This window comes from Geotrypetes seraphini, chromosome 5 (genome assembly GCF_902459505.1).
Source record: "Geotrypetes seraphini chromosome 5, aGeoSer1.1, whole genome shotgun sequence".
Lineage (NCBI taxonomy): Eukaryota > Metazoa > Chordata > Amphibia > Gymnophiona > Dermophiidae > Geotrypetes > Geotrypetes seraphini.
Genome location: NC_047088.1, coordinates 217,386,387 through 217,402,465, shown reverse-complemented (window position 1 = coordinate 217,402,465; position 16,079 = coordinate 217,386,387). Strand labels below are relative to the sequence as shown.

Genomic DNA, 16,079 nt, shown 5'->3' with positions numbered 1-16,079 from the left:
TTCTGAAAAATCCATGCCTTATATTCCTACAATGTCAATAGAAGATATAAAAGTTTTTGATTATGAATCCTCAGATGGTCGCTATGAGCCACATATTTTCAAGCTCAATCACATTGCCAAAATCTTCATAGATCCAAGTATTTTATAATTTCAACTTTTTATATATGTATCCCCTTATTTTAATTCTTCATAAACTATCAATTGCAATTTATTCAATATCATATTATTCACTGTGTTTTAATCTTGTAACTTGCAAATATGCACATTTGTTGTATATAAGGGACAATTGAAAAGTTTCTGGCTAATCAAGAAAACAACAATTTGGGGGGAGGAGAAATGAAATTTATTTTTCAACATAGTCTCCTTTTAACTCAATACATTTGCTCCAACTCTTTCCAGACCTTTTCATGCCTTCAGTAAAATATGAAATGCCTAAACTGGAAAAATAGCTGTTTACAGTATCTATGACCACAGAATCCAAAGAAAATTTCTTCCCAGACAGCCATATTTTCAGGTTTGAAAACAGAAATATGAAAAATACGGTGAATGGGAAAGAATTTGAACCGCAATTCATGTATTTTCACCATCGTGATTGTTGATCTATGAACTAGTGCTTTGTCCTAGTGGAAGAGAACTTTCTTCTTGGTCAAATGAGGACATTCTGTCTTGATTACAGCACTTAGACATTGTAATAAGCCAGCATAGCATTTGCCATTAATGTTTTTTCCATTTTCCAGATAGTCAATAAATATTAGCCCATGGAAAATCCATTGGGACCCTGAAGCACTTTTATTTGATTCCTCAAAGCTGTATATCAGCATCCTGGCATCAAGCACATGAATCGATATTCTTGTTTGAAGACTCACAAGACCCCTGAGGCAGGCCAGTTTGGCCGAAACATGTACATGTCAAGTCATTGAGCTTTTGAGCCGTTTTTGGGGACAAATAAAAATACATTTTAGAATCAAATTGAGTCCACCATTTCATAGGACATTTCTACTCCTAGTTTCAAGTCATTGAGTTTGTGGATTTGGTTCTCCTGTTTTACATATTTGCCTTTTGCTTGGCTTCATCTCAGACCTGCCCAATGGACTCTAGCATCCCAATGGTCTCAAGCAACGGATCCACTTTCTCATTGGATCAGGGTCTCCTAATCTCTCCATCACTCCCTGCAATGGTGGTTACAACCAGTGCATCTATCCAGGGGGCTACTGTTTCATGTACTTCCACATCTACAAGTGCTGACAATGGATGCCTCGATGTATGCGTGGGAATCGCATTTCAATGGTGATTTTGGAGCTGTTGTACAAGTTTCTCTACAGACCACTGCCCACACAATCTGCCCTATCATAAGTTATGCTTCATGCTTACTGTATTTACACACACTCACTCTCCTACCCACACAAATATGGTATTTAATTTAGAATTAATTCTGTACAGCTTAAATGAGCCAGTTGACCCCAGTAGTTTACATAATAAAAACAGATACCATAAGAATTAAGCTACATCCCACTTAGACCAACAAAACATATACTTGAGATCAAGCTGCAAGCAGGGACTATAACAAAACATGTAATCTCGTATTTAGTGATCCATTCCTTGGTAGATGGCAAATTTCTTGGTAATTTCTTCTAGGAGCTTAATGGTTTCACTCCTCTTCAGACACTATATCTTTTCTAATGAAAGAAACCAGCACTTTATACTTTATTCTAAAGGGGAAAATGCAAATTAGCAGTTGTGGTGCACTTTATCATAAGGCAGTATAGTATGAATAAAGTCAAGCTAATATACAAAGTCCATTTAGATTTACAAGTACAGTCAAACCTTGGTTTGTGAGTAACGCGTTTTGCAAGTATTTTGCAAGACGAGCAAAACACTCGAGCAAACTAACTTGCAAACCGAGCGTTGACTCGATTTGCGAGCCCCCACCCTGGGAACTGGCTTTGCTGCTCCCCCGAGGCCACCAACGCTGCTTCCTCCCTTTGCGACCGTGATCGCCTCCTCCCCCCTACTTGACCGGCTTCATCCTTACCCATGCGCCAGTACTGAAAGTGCCTGCCGCTGGTTCTTTGCTGGGCTGCTGTAGGACCTTGAGCATCTGCACATACTCAAACCTTCTGTCTCTCACCCTCTCCAAGATTCTCATGAGGGCCGGACAGTGGGGGGAGGAGGCAGTCGCAAAAGGAGGGAGCAGTGCCAATGACCTCGGGGGAGCAGCAAAGCCGGTTCCCGGGGTGGGGTGTCAAAGTTGACAGCAGTGGGAGAAGATATGGGTCAGGGATTGGCTCAAAGAGATGTACCTTGAAAAGTCAGGCTGATTCTTCCTCAACCTACCAGTATTAAGTCAGTGGAACGAATCATCCGAGTTGCCATTATGGCCTATGGGTAAAGTTGCTTTGATATACAAGTATGCTTCTGGAATGAATTACGCTTGCAAACCAAGGTACCACTGTATATTTTAAAGGACTGGAGAATCTAGTAAATATTCTTATGTTTATATGCATTCATTGTCCCAAACCTGTACCACAGGAGCCAGTTCCCACAGAGGGAGTTACATAATCTCCAGATGGTACTCAAAACAATTTACAGAACATGAGCCAAAAACTAAGGGGGGAGGGAGGAACAGTATTCAGTCTGAAGAAACAGTTACACAAAGAAAGTAGTATTCACAGAATAGAAAAACAAAAGTGTAATATAATAATGAGAATAATAAAAGTTTTACTAACATTAAAAAACAACAGATTTCACACACGTTGTAGATGACTTTACATTATATGTAACGGCCAATGATACCCAAAACAGAGAGAGAGAGAGATGAAAAAGTTCAGTTAAAGTGGCACAAAGGCCAGAGACATGGGCAAAGATCACATACTATGCTATACTTTGTATTATTTGAATATGTTTACTTTTGTAATTGTCCTATTAAAGTATTGCTTATGTTTGACTTATTCCTGCTGTACAGTACACTGCCTTTAATGAATCCCTTCAAAAAGGGGTAAATAAAGCCTAATAAAATAAATAAATAGTGTTGAAAAGCTTTACCTGCAGCAGTTTTGTACCCTGGAAACGGTGCCAATATTGTTTTGTGCTGATATGGCCTGCGCATTGTTTTTTGTTTTTGTTTTTACAAAGGGCCAATACCACTGTGGTAACTCAGCATGCAAAGAAAAGGATGTCCAGATTCATACATATTGTAATGAGGTTGGTAATGCACTGAGCACCTCAGTCCTCTGTTTCAAATCATTGCAGTGTGGCCTCTGTTGAGATTCTAAAGCTCTGAATCCTCATTTTTATTTTTTTTGGTAACTCTCTGACCTTCCATAATTCTTATTTCCAAAAACCTTCAAACTGTGTAAATGAATGGCTAAATTAATTTTAAAAGTTATTTAATAGAGGAATTATTTATACAAAGTCGTCTCCTGTAGCCTTTTGCAAACTGTGTAACAACAACAAAATACCCATTATCCTTCCTCTCATCACTTTTCTAGAAACTGTTAACTGTATGGAATCTATGGGCTTGCACAGGATACTTCTTTTGAAGTCTCATATATTGAATAGTTCATTGAATGACTCAATTGAGACAAAAAAAAATTACAGATAAAAAAATAACAGCAGAAAAAACTGGTAAAAAAAGTTATTTAATCTTTAATGCCTGTATCAGTTCTGACTGCTACTTAAATTACATAGTTATATTTAATTGAAATGATTAATTATGCCCTTCAGCACCCTTGGGTACTCCATGGTAGGAACATTCTGCATTAATAAACCAAATTAGAGGAATGCATCCCAATTTTTCTGATTCATTTAGTATTGTCAATTGATACAACTTGCAACACTAACCTCCCCAAAAGAATAAACATAGAAACAGAAACATGACAGCAGATAAAGGCCAAATAGCCCATCCAATCTGTCCATCCATTCCAAAGCATCCACTATCTTCTCCTTTCCCTAAGACAGTGTATCTCAAACTGTGTGCCTCCTGAGATTTCAGGTGTGCCGTGGTACACTGGGGAGGAGGAGAGGCACCGGCACCAGCTGACTGCCTACAGGACGTGCCTCTTGTGGTGAGAGGCACGTCCTGTAGGCAATCATTAGGCGACAGCACTTATCCTTCTCTCTGGCCCTTTTCCTTCTGGCACCCCCCACTGGTGTCTCAGGCCTGCCTGGAGGGCTTTCACACACATGCGGACATTGACATGATGATGTCACACATGCACGTGATGTCATCCTGGCACTATCCACACACTTTCTTTAGTGTGCTGCTCGAGAAAGTTTGCTGGACACTGCCCTTAGAGATCCCATGCATTCTTGAATTCAGACACAGGCTTTGTCTCCACCACCTTTACTGGGAGACTATTCCATGCATCTACTACCCATTCTCTAAAATAAGTATTTTCATAGATTACTACTGAGCCTATCACCTCTTAACCTAATTATATGTCCTCTCACTCAGGAGTTTTTTCACAATTGAAAGAGACTTACAAAAAATGTCACTCATCAGCAGTGGGCTACCTCTCTAAGATCCAACATTGAAATTCAAAAACAGGTTGAGAAAAACCCTCAAAAACATTTTTAGCATGCAGCAATCATTGATGATTCATAGCTGGCATTCTTTTTCTTATCATGGTCTTGTGTGAAACTTTCTGGCTGTTGGAAGCTGCTTGGAGAATTTCTTAATGAGAATTTTGTGGCTGTTGGAAGCTTTTTTGAAAATCCCAGAAAAAACCAAATGTGTTGGTAAAATGAGTGCTTATTGGAGGTTTTGGCTCTGTCGTGGACTTGGCTGTGTACTGTGAGAGGCTTATGTTTGCTGTTGGAAAAAGAAGAAGTTTGTACTGGTGGATCCTTTCCAATTACATCCTCTGGCGCCAGAATTAAATATTTTACTTCCTTTTTCATCAATTTTGTATTTTGGACTTTATAGTTCATATATTTATATATAAAAAGTTTAAAAAATTTTTTACTGAAAAAACGTATTATAAAAATGAATTAAAAAATTTAAATATATAAAAAAGAATTAAAAATACTGTGCACAGTAGTGGGGTTTTCCCCTTTTAGATCATTTTACATTGTGCTGCAGGTGTGAGTTTTTTTACCCATGATAAGAAAAAGAATGCCAGCTGTGAATCATCAATGATTGCTGCATGCTAAAAATGTTTTTGAGGCTTTTTCTCCACTTGTTTTTGAATTTCAATGTTGGATCTTAGAGAGGTAGCCCACTGCTGGTGAGTGATTTTTTGTAATTTTTTGTTTTAAACATCTTTATCATATCTCCCCTCTCCCACCTTTCCTCCAATGTATCCAGATTGAGATCTTTAAGTCTGTCCCCATACGCCTTATGACATAGACCATCAGTCATTTTTGTTGCCTTCCCCTGAACCAACTCCATCCTGTTTATATCTCTTTGAAAGTGCGATCTCCAGAATTGTACACAATATTCTAAATGAGATCTCACCAGAGTCTTATACAGGGGCACCAGTACCTCCTTTTTCCTACTGGCTATTCCTCCCCCTATGCACCCAAGCAACCGTCTAACTTTCATCTTCGCATTTTCAACCTGTTTGACCACCTTAACATAACATTGTGCTTATTGACCTCGTAACCAGAAGTTCAACACGGTTTACAAAAAGTTATAAAAGTAAACATGTTACATGAAATAAGATGATTCGTTAAACAGTCAAATATTTAGAAAAAAGATAGGTTTCAGTTGTTTTCTAAAATGGCCATAGGAATGGGTAGTAAGCAACATATCACATATTATCACACCCAAGTCCTTCTCCTCTTTTGTATATCAAAGATCTTCACCCCCTAAACTGTACTGTTCCCTTTGGTTTCTGCAGCCTAAATGCATGACCTTTAAATTCTTAGCATTAAATCTTATCTGCCAAATTTCAGACCATTCCTCATGTTTTGCTAGGTTCTTCCTCATATTTTCCACACCATCGGGGGGGTGTCTATATTTTCGGCTACCAGCAGGGTAAGGAGGAAGAGAACCATCATTATTCCCTCCTTACCCCACCAGATCCTTGCCTGCATCGTTGACAGAAGCCCTGCCAACACATCACTTCCATCCCTCTTCAGCCCTTGTAAAAGGGCCATCAACGGGAGATCAACCAACATTTCAACTACCAGCAGGGTAAGGAGGAAGAGAGCCACCACTTTGTCCCTCCTTACCCTACTGTATCCTTGCTTTGATGCCTCATGAAACATTTCATTGATGTATCTCTCATTCTCAGCCTTGCCACCTCCTCTCTCAGTTCCTTCATGAGTGATTCCAGCTGAAGATAGCCTGTATAAGCAACCGTCCCCTCTGCTTTGGTAACATTTTCTGTCTGCAGAGACAGTAGCCGTAACCTGAGCAACAGGTCTGGCAACACGTTTCCTAGCCTTACTGTGGTTGCAGAAGTGCTCACACATTTTCTCAAGTCTGAATGCTAGCAGATATTCCAAAGGAGTTTTTCTTCTTAGCAGATCCTCACTCAGCATAGATATGTTATCGGTTTCATTGTTAAAAATAGCTTCAAACTATTAGCTTCAAATTAGAAAAAGTTAATTGAGTGTAACACATGGTGCATTGGCACTGCTAAGCTATTTGGCTCAGGCTCATGGGACTAGGAATTACAAAACGGGTTAGGATGTCAAGCTTGGGTATAGGCCAGGACTTGACTAAATCCCAGTAGGCTGTGGGGTTTCAAGGTGCCACCTTTCCATCATTGTAACACAGTGTTAAGAAAAATGCACTTCCACTCCATTTTAAATTGATGGACTTTTACTAGTAGAACTTCAACATGTCAAACAGAAGTCTTGAGTAACAAGGCAAAATAATTCTCTTTTTCATCCAGTATGGTTCTGAGGAATATCCCCAAGGGGTTAATGTGACAAGAAATCCTTTATGTGCAGCTATTTTCAAGACTCCAACCAGTCCTTTACTCTTCCATCTCATCCCATCTGGCAACCTAACTTAAGGCTGTGACCTGCCCAAACTCATTAGGCTAGTGTCCTACTTGGCTTTTCCCAACTGCTGGACTCACTTTGGGACTGAACTTCCTTGTTTGTCCTCACTCCTAAGAGATGTAGTTTCTCTCACCTGCTTCCTTATCACATCAAGAAATTTTCTTCCTGCTCTGTTTACAGAGCCTTTACAAGCTTATCTCCCCCCCCCCCAAAAAAAAAAAAAAAAAAGCTTTCTTCTTTTCTGCCCTGCTACTCCAACAGAGGTAAACTCTGCTTTTCTCTAACAGCAGGTTTTGGCAGTGAGTATGAGCAACCAAAGCCCATGTGCTCAGTAATTCAGATATTTTTATTCCATGAAACCCCACCCCTTGCATAAGAACATTGTCAATCACATTTTCACAACACTTACATCTATATCAAGCTCCATAACTACACCCACCTAAGGTAGCTCAACAACTCCCATCACCATAGTGACTCCCAGGAGAACCTCCCACTTCCTGCTTTGCAGCAAAACCTTCCGACTACAGACCCATCGCAGGTATTTTTTTACTGACAAAATTGCTTGAAACTGTAGTTTGTAAGCAACTCAACAAACACATCAACACACACTCAAGTCTTCAACACAATATAGTTTCAGGACCCAACACAGCACAGAACTGCTGCTTCTTACATTAACAATGCACATCAAGCGCTATGCAGAGGACAGCAAGTAATCTTACTTCAATTCAATATCTCTGCAGCCTTTGACTCTGTAGAACAAGACTTAGCGAAATCGGAATATGTGGCCCACTGCTAGACTGGTTTAATTCATTCCCGACTAACAGAGAATACATAGTATGGAAGAATAATGCCTATTCCCAAAGCTAGAAATCTTTTTATGGTGTCCCTCAAGGCTCCCTACTATCCCCCTTCCTATTCAATGTATTCATGAGCTCACTCATCAAGTTCACAAATGAAGAACAACTGTTCTATGCAGATTACATCTTCTTAATCATACAGCTGAACACAGGCTGCTCAAATGTCTTAGATATAATATCAGAAGAAATAAAATTTCCAGTTGGGCTAACATACGAGATAAACTCAAGCTAAACACTACCTAAACCAAACTACTCTAGTTTCATATCACCCAGCAGCCAGTTCACAGCTCAATAATTTTACCTTCTAGAACTAACCTCATTGTACATAAAACATCCAAAGTACTTGGGCTCATCCTTGACTCAATGCTTTCTTATGGACCCCAAATATCCAACCTGCTAAAGAAAACCTTTTATAAATAAAATGTTTACGATTGATCAGACCCTTGTTTTACGAACATCACTTTGCCATCTTAGTTCAAATGCTAATCCTATCTCAACTTGACAGCTGAAATTCACTATATGCAGGTCTAAGCACCAAACTACTATCAGATTACAACTCATTCAGAACACAGCAATCAGACTGATCTTAAGGCTGAAGAAATTTGACACAGTTATGGAATTTTGTCATAAACTGCATTTGCTACCCGTAACCTCCCACATTGTCTTCAAATTATCCTGCATGATATTCTACATACATAACACTAACTCATCGAAGGCACTAATCCTTCTGTTCTCAGAGTTCCACTTTATATCTATCAGATTATCCTGCACCACCAGATGGAACAATCTGCCACCAGACACGAGAAAAGAACCCTATTACCTAAAATTTAGAAGAAAACTGAAAACATTTCTATATCAAAAACCGCTGGGATCAATCACTCAATTATTACTTTGAACTGTGTATTCAGACCAAACTGAATATCAGTTCAATGCTGTTTAATCTATTTCTGCCTTGTATTGCTGACTATACTGTATAATTTGTTCTACTCTAAATGTATGTGATTGCTAGCTCCGGAAATTGTAAGGACCCTTTACCTGCATTTTCTGCAATTAGTATTTCTTCACTGTACATTCCCTGTATATTATATGGGTTCTTAACTTTGTAAATCGCAATTGAAGTCTGTTCACTGTAAGCTCCACACGTATTGTATGGGCTCTTAACTTTGTAAATCACCTTGAACTAGACAGTCTTTGGAACTTCAGAAAAGCCGTGAAAACCTTCCTCTTTACAAACGCAGCTACTTGAAGACCCATGTCTATACCCTGATGGATGGATCTGAAAGACATCACCTAATATACCAAACAGAATCTCACTAAAATTCACATGCTATCACAGATATAACCGGAATTACTACCACATTCTCTGACGACAAAGATGCACCCACCTGCAAAACAAAGCTATTTTACCTCAATGTTATATCTACACTGAAAATGCTGCAATTTAAACTACCCTATATCCACTAAGTCTGTATTTTTAAGTCTGCATGTTATGTCCATACTGTAAATGCTGTAAAGTCTGTATTTCTCACTAAAATTTATCCTACCCATACTATGAATGCACTCTTGTAACCCGTTCTGGGCTCCTTGTGGGAGGACGGGCTAAATAAATAAATAAATAAAACTTATATACGGTAGGCACAGTAAGAGCTACAAATTATAGATTAGATTCTTGTCCAGTGTACTTGTTTGGTTTTCTTCAAATGTTTAAGCACTATACCATCAGGAAAGTTAGCATTGCTGTCTAATAATTATTGCTAATTCATTTGTGCAAATTCTTATGAAAACAGTGTAAGTCTATAAATTATAAATTGTTAACAGATGAGGAAAAGTTGACTTCAAAAAAGTACTAAATTAAATCTGGTCTTGACCTTTTTTTCTGCAAGGGTCTGTATTGTGAATTTTTATTTTAGATAGGTATTAATACTGACTAAACTGAGCCGGAATGCAATACAGACAAAATACAATCTGTGCACATGAGTGTTTAAATAAATGCATATTTACACAAGGTAAGAGAATCTGTTTGTTCCTACCATTTGTCAATTCATTTTTCTGTCCATTCATAAGAGTAGAAGTGTTGATTGACCTCCATCTTGTTATAAAATTCAGTAGTTCAAAGAATGAAAGAATACAAAATCTGAAATAAAGGCCTGGTGTTGATTTTTCTGGGTACAGTACCAGAAAGTCCAGCTAACCCAGTGTCTAGGAAGCCTTTAATTGTTGCAGCTTTAGAAATTCCACCCTGCTGTTAGAATATTTATTTCACTGCATGGCTTTGCTGTTCTGCCCACCATGGCAATTGCTAACAGGCAATAAACAAAAAAAAATCTTACTGTATCATTCTATTTGGCTGTGAAAAAACCTTAATAAAGTAAGGGGTAATTACTTTTAATGTACTAATTATGTAACCCTGTTTTATCCTAGCATATAATGGAATACTCTGTAGTACTAGCATTTTTTGTTAAGCAAGGAACCATCCTTTCTGCTGTTTTGTGTATATGTGTGTTTTGAAAGACTTGTTCTGTCAAATTAGTGTCTTCAGACATGTTTGTTTGTGTATACACACACCTAAATTACATCCAAATGCCTACCCAGTACTACATTTGGTTGTAATTCAGGTGTGTATATATTTTTTAGACATCCTTTCTTGTTTGAGAATGTTTGTGTATACACACCATACCAGGCTTGTTGAGGCAGAGATTTTCCCTTTAAGCTAAGTTTGCAGCTTCTATACTTGCAGGTCCCAGTACATGGCACACCTCCAAAACCCTATTTCTGTGGTTTTTAATTTATTTAAAGTCTCCACGGGCCATTTTTTTATGCAGTTTTACTGGTAGTGGCCATCTTGGATTTCAAACAATCTTTTTTTCAAAAGCCTCTATCTGCCTACCCCTCCCCCCACCTGATTTTGCTACCAATCAGCTGAGATGGACTCCTCGGGGGAAGGGGGTAAGCATGCAAATTAATGTCAAATTTGTGCAGAATTACTGGCGGAAGAACATCTTTGTACCACATGCTGTAATGCATGCGAGAGAGGGGCGGGAGCCTTGGGCTTAGCCTCATCCTCCAGGCTTGGTGAACTGCTATGGGGCCCGGGAGATGGGTAAAAAATATCACTTAGGACATGGGTAAAAAATATCACTTAGGACCTCTTTCTCACATTGATGCAAAGCAGAGGCACATGGCATCTGGAGACCCCACGAGTGCCTAGTCGGAAGACTTGCAGGCTTCTCTGCTTCCCCTGTACCAGGATTATCCTTGGAATTTTATGTGGAGAGCCTTTCTGGCACATCCAGGGGGTACAGCTTGCTGGCACGCACAGTCTTTGACCTAGGGAGCATCTTCTCCGGTGTCTACTATTCGTGTGAGCAAGCTGGCCCTTAGCTCCAGCAACCTTTTGGATAAAGACGGATTAGATTTCATGCCGCTTTTGTCCCAGTATTCTGATTCAGTCCTAGATGACTCCAGTTCCCTATTCAGGCCCGGCAGACATGAGGCCTCCCTGGCTCCTGACTAAGGAGACAATCCTTATGTTCGTTGCCTTTTAAGATCAGTCTCTCTCCACCACTTTATTTCTGAGGCGGTGTCGGAACCACAGCCCTCCACTTCCAAATGCACAGTCATGAGTGGTATTAACAACCACACCTCATCTGCATATTACTGTCCTTGTCACGGAACAGTGGGAGGCCCCAGAGGGGTCCTTGAGGATTAAGGCCATAGCTAAGCTTTATCCTTTGGCACCTGAGTTCCAGCAGCTCTTTGACCAGCCGAAGGTGCATTTGGCAGTCACTCAGGTCACCAAGCACACTGCTTTCCTGAGCGAAGGGGATGTCTTACTGAAGCATGCACTGGACCGATGATGGACATGGCTCTTAAGAAACAATTTGAGGTCCTGGCTCTGGGGATCAGAGCTGCTGATACCACTTCTTTTGCCACAAGGGCCTGTCACACCAGGCTACGCTGGTCCCCATCAACAGAGGAAGATGCCTGCACCCATCTTGTACGAGAAGGTGTATGTGGCTGATATGCAGTCTCAGCTCACAGGATGCTCTGAATCTGGCAGTGGGTGGGCGACTTGATGTGCAAGGCTACCTGAAATAGACTACCCTTTAAGGAGCATATCCTTTCTGGTAAGGGCCTTGATGATCTCATGGCCAGTGTGACTAATCGCTGCCCTAAATCCCTGTCTGAGAACAGGCCTTGCCGGGCAGGAGTAGAGGTACTTTTCATCCCTCCCATTGTTCTTGACAGTACTACCAGCGTTCCTCGGCACAGAGACCTTTTCAAGGTGCCAACAGTCTGCTGGGCAGGGTCATCTGCTGGATTGCATCTTATCCAGCCTTGTGATCCTGGTGGTTCTGGATTGGTCTTGGTATGTAGACCTGGTAAGTCTTCAGTAGGACAATGGTCTCAGACTCCCTCTTTATTGTGGTCTTCTCAGTCAGGGGCCAGTCCCCATGAAGAATCCACAGTGCTTTGGTTGAGTGCTCAGTGCTAGTCCGCAAAGGCTATTCTGACATGGTTATTGCCACACTGCTTCAGGCTAAGAAGACCTCTGCTCTGGCAGCCTACACAAAGGCCTGGAGGATCTTTCAGCAATGGTATTCTAAAGACTAGGTGGAGCCACTTCAGGCTCTTATTCCAGTCATCCTGGCTTTCCTTCAGGCTGTGCTGGGAAAAGGTCTAGCTGTGGCTTCCCTTAAAGTACAAGTGGCTGGTCTCTCTTGCTTCCTGGAACAAGATTGCAAGTCTTCATTGATGGCTTATCCTGATTTGACCAGATTCTTCTGGGTAGCTCTCCGATTGAGGCCTCCTCTGTGACATCCCTTTCTGACCTGGAATCTTAACATTGTTCTGAAGGGTCTCACTAAAGCTAGGCTAAACTAAACTAAACCTTAAGTTTATATACCACATCCTCTCCATAATTATAGAGCTTGGCTCGGTTTACAGGCTCCTCAAAGGGTCTCATTAAGACTCCTCTAAGGGTCTAACTAAGGCTCCTCAAAGATGCATCTCTGTTGGACCTCACAGTTAAGAATGTGTTTCTGGTGGTGATTGTTTCAGCATGGTAAATCTTGGAGCTTCAAGTGCTTTCCTGCAGAGAACCTTTCCTCAGAATAACGGATGAGAGCGTCATTCTCCGTACTGTGCTCTTCTTTCTCCCCAGATGATGGTGGATTTCCACATCAACCTGGAGGTTCATCTGCCTGCTTTTCAGTCCACTGGGACTGACAAACCAGATAGAGTTTTGAAGAAGCTGGATGTCTGCAGAACTTTACTCCAGTATTTGGAAAGGACAAATGACTTTCGCCTTTTTGAACATCTGTTCGTGCTTACCAGCTTCTCCTGTGTTAGTAGGTCAGCATCTAAGGCCTCTATTAAGAACATAAGAATTTGCCTCCGCTGGGTCAGACCAGAGGTCCATCCCGCCCAGCGGTCTGCTCCCAAGGCGGCCCCTCAGGCCTATCACTTGTGTAGTGGTCCCTGACTATTCCTATAACCTAGCTCAACTCCTATCTGTACCCTTCAATCCCCTTATCCTCTAGGAACCTATCCAAACCTTCTTTGAAGCCCTGTAACATGCTTTGGCCTATCACAGCCTCCGGAAGCGCGTTCCATGTGTCCACCACCCTCTGAGTAAAAAAGAACTTCCTAGCGTTTGTTCTAAACCTGCCCCCTTTTAATTTCTCCGAGTGCCCCCTTGTACTTGTGGTTCCCCACATTGTGAAGAATCTGTCCCTGTCTACCCTTTCTATCTCTTCAGCATATATTGCCTGCAGTAAGCAGTTGCCAGTTTCTCTCAAGGTGCACTCAGATTGTCACCCCTTCCTGGGCAGAGTCTCAGGCAGTGCCGCAGAGATCTATCTGGCTGCTACTTGGCCTATTCATACTTTTTCTAAGTTTTACAGAGTGGATGTAGCGGCTTGGGAGGATGCCGCTTTTGGGTCCTCTCCCTCCCTAGATGTCAGCCATTGTTTTGGTATGTCACCACACGTAAGGAATCCAGAGTAGATGTAACTGAATTAAAGATTAGTGTCTTAACTAGATAATCTTCTTTCAGTTAATTTACTACTTTCAATTGCTTTGGTACAAACTTAGGGGCTACAGCACAGCCCTCTGGGGAAGGAGGTGGAGCTGAAAAAATGATTGATGCCTTCTGCAAGGGACATGAGGTTTGGGGGTGACTACCCAGCTGTTCAGAACCTTTGCACCCGTCTACAGGAAAGAAGATTATCAAGATAACCTAATCTTTCTTTCTCTTGGTTTTCCATTGCTGAAATTTATAGTAAAAGAAATTCAGTTTAGTAATTAATGTTGTTATCTTTATAATGTTAAAATTTACTGAATGAGTTTTTGAGAATTGGAAGAATAGCCCAGTAACCTTGGAAAAAAATTTTTATTGTCTTTTCATATATCAAGAATTACAATGAACACTCTAAAAGATGTTATAAATATTTTAGAGATTGCTTTATTGTAACAATTTAAGTTTAAATAAGTATATTTGTGTTTACTCCCTTAAAATGCCATCTATATCAACTAATTTTAAACTATTTATTGTAAATTAGACTTTGAAGCCTGGATGTTATATATGATACATTTCTTTGCCACTGTTCATATAGAGCAAGCTAATGCTCTGATCTAGAAGGAATAATATATCTGTAAATAGTTCTTATTAGATCTGACCAAATATCGCACATATTTAATGAGACAGGGAGAGAAGTGATAAATCTGTTCTGACACACTTCCCATACCAGAAATCAGTAGCTTGGTGACTCATGTGCTGCTTTCATTTTATCCTTTGCTGCAGGACAACACAATGATGCACGAATGAACCTTGCCATCGCCCTCACTGCTGCCAGGTATGGTGCTGCCACAACCAATTACACTGAAGTGCTACATTTGTTGAAGAAGAAAGATCCAGAGAGTGGCACGGTTCATGTTTGTGGTGTACGGTGTAAGGATGTTCTAACAGGTATATGGACTATATTCCTTGGAATGTTTGTTATAGGAACTCATTTATTTCACCCAGAAAAGTCATTTTAAAAAAGGATTTTCAGGGTAAACACATGTTTTAGAGAAAGAAATAGGCTTTTATAAAATTTCTTTTTTTGATGTCTGCATAAATGTATGTGCATACACCTTGTATACACACAGGTTTAGCCAGACAGAGCAGATGCATTTTCAGGGGAGAGGTTAAAAAGGGGTTAGCATGTACTGTTTGTTATAAAATCCATAAGTGTACATTTATATTAAGCTGTGACATTTGTGCATGTCAAAGAGCAAATGTAAATACTGTATATGCTCATACTGTATATTCTCCTGGATAATTTCCAAAGCAGAAATAAGTGTTTACTTTTGAATATTTGCTAGTACCCACACTGAGAAAAGTATGTGCATAGTATTTACCATATTCACTGCCCAGTGGCAGCTAGACAAGACATTTTTTTAGATATATTAGTGATAGGAAGAAGTACAAAAGTGGCATTGTGAGACTCAAAGGTGAAGGGGAGGAATATGTAGAAGCTGATAAAGAAAAGGCCGAATTACTAAAACAAATATTTCTGTTCTGGGTTTATGGCTGAAGCGCCGGGAGCAGGACCGCAGAAGACAAACATGACTAGGGATGGAGGAGTAATAAACCCTGATCGATTTTCAGAGGGTTGTGTTCATGAGGAGTTAGTTAAAATAAAGGTAGACAAAATGATTGGGCCGGACTGTGTACATCCGAGGGTGCTAACTGACCTTTTCAACAAGTCTCTAAAGTCAGGAGTAGTACCGGAGGCCTGGAGAAGGGCGGATGTGGTCCCTCTCCACAAAAGTGGAAGCAAGGAAGAAGTAGGAAATTACAGGCCGGTAAGTCTGACTTCTGTGGTAAGCAAATTAATGGAAACACTTTTAAAACAGAGAATGGTCAAGTTTCTGTAATCCGATGGATTACAGGACCGGAGGCAACATGGATTCACTAGAGGTAGGTCTTGTCAGACAAATCTGATCAATTTCTTTGACTGAGTGACCAGATAATTGGATAGAGGATGTGCGCTGGTTGTGGTGTTTTTAGATTTTAGCAAAGCCTTTGACAGTATTCCACACAGACGTCTAATGAATAAACTGAGTGCCAATGGGTTGTGCCCCAAAGTGACTGGCTGGGTCAAGAACAGGTTGAGTGGAAGGCGACAGAGGATAGTGATCAATGGAGATCGCTCTGAGGAAAGGGATGTTACCAGAGGTTTGCCTCAAGGTTCTGTTCTTGGGCCTGCTCTTTTTAACATT

At 40.4% G+C, this 16,079-nt stretch overlaps 1 protein-coding gene across 3 annotated transcripts in view; it reads left to right on the top strand.

Annotated features, from left to right (window-relative positions):
* Positions 1–16,079, top strand: part of GPD2 (glycerol-3-phosphate dehydrogenase 2) — a 248,117-nt gene that overhangs the window by 147,723 nt on the left and 84,315 nt on the right. For all 3 annotated transcript variants that reach the window (XM_033943995.1, XM_033943994.1, XM_033943993.1), the window contains exon 7: positions 14,617–14,781. In XM_033943995.1, coding sequence (XP_033799886.1) covers positions 14,617–14,781 — 165 coding nt within the window. The remainder of the gene's footprint in view (positions 1–14,616; positions 14,782–16,079) is intronic.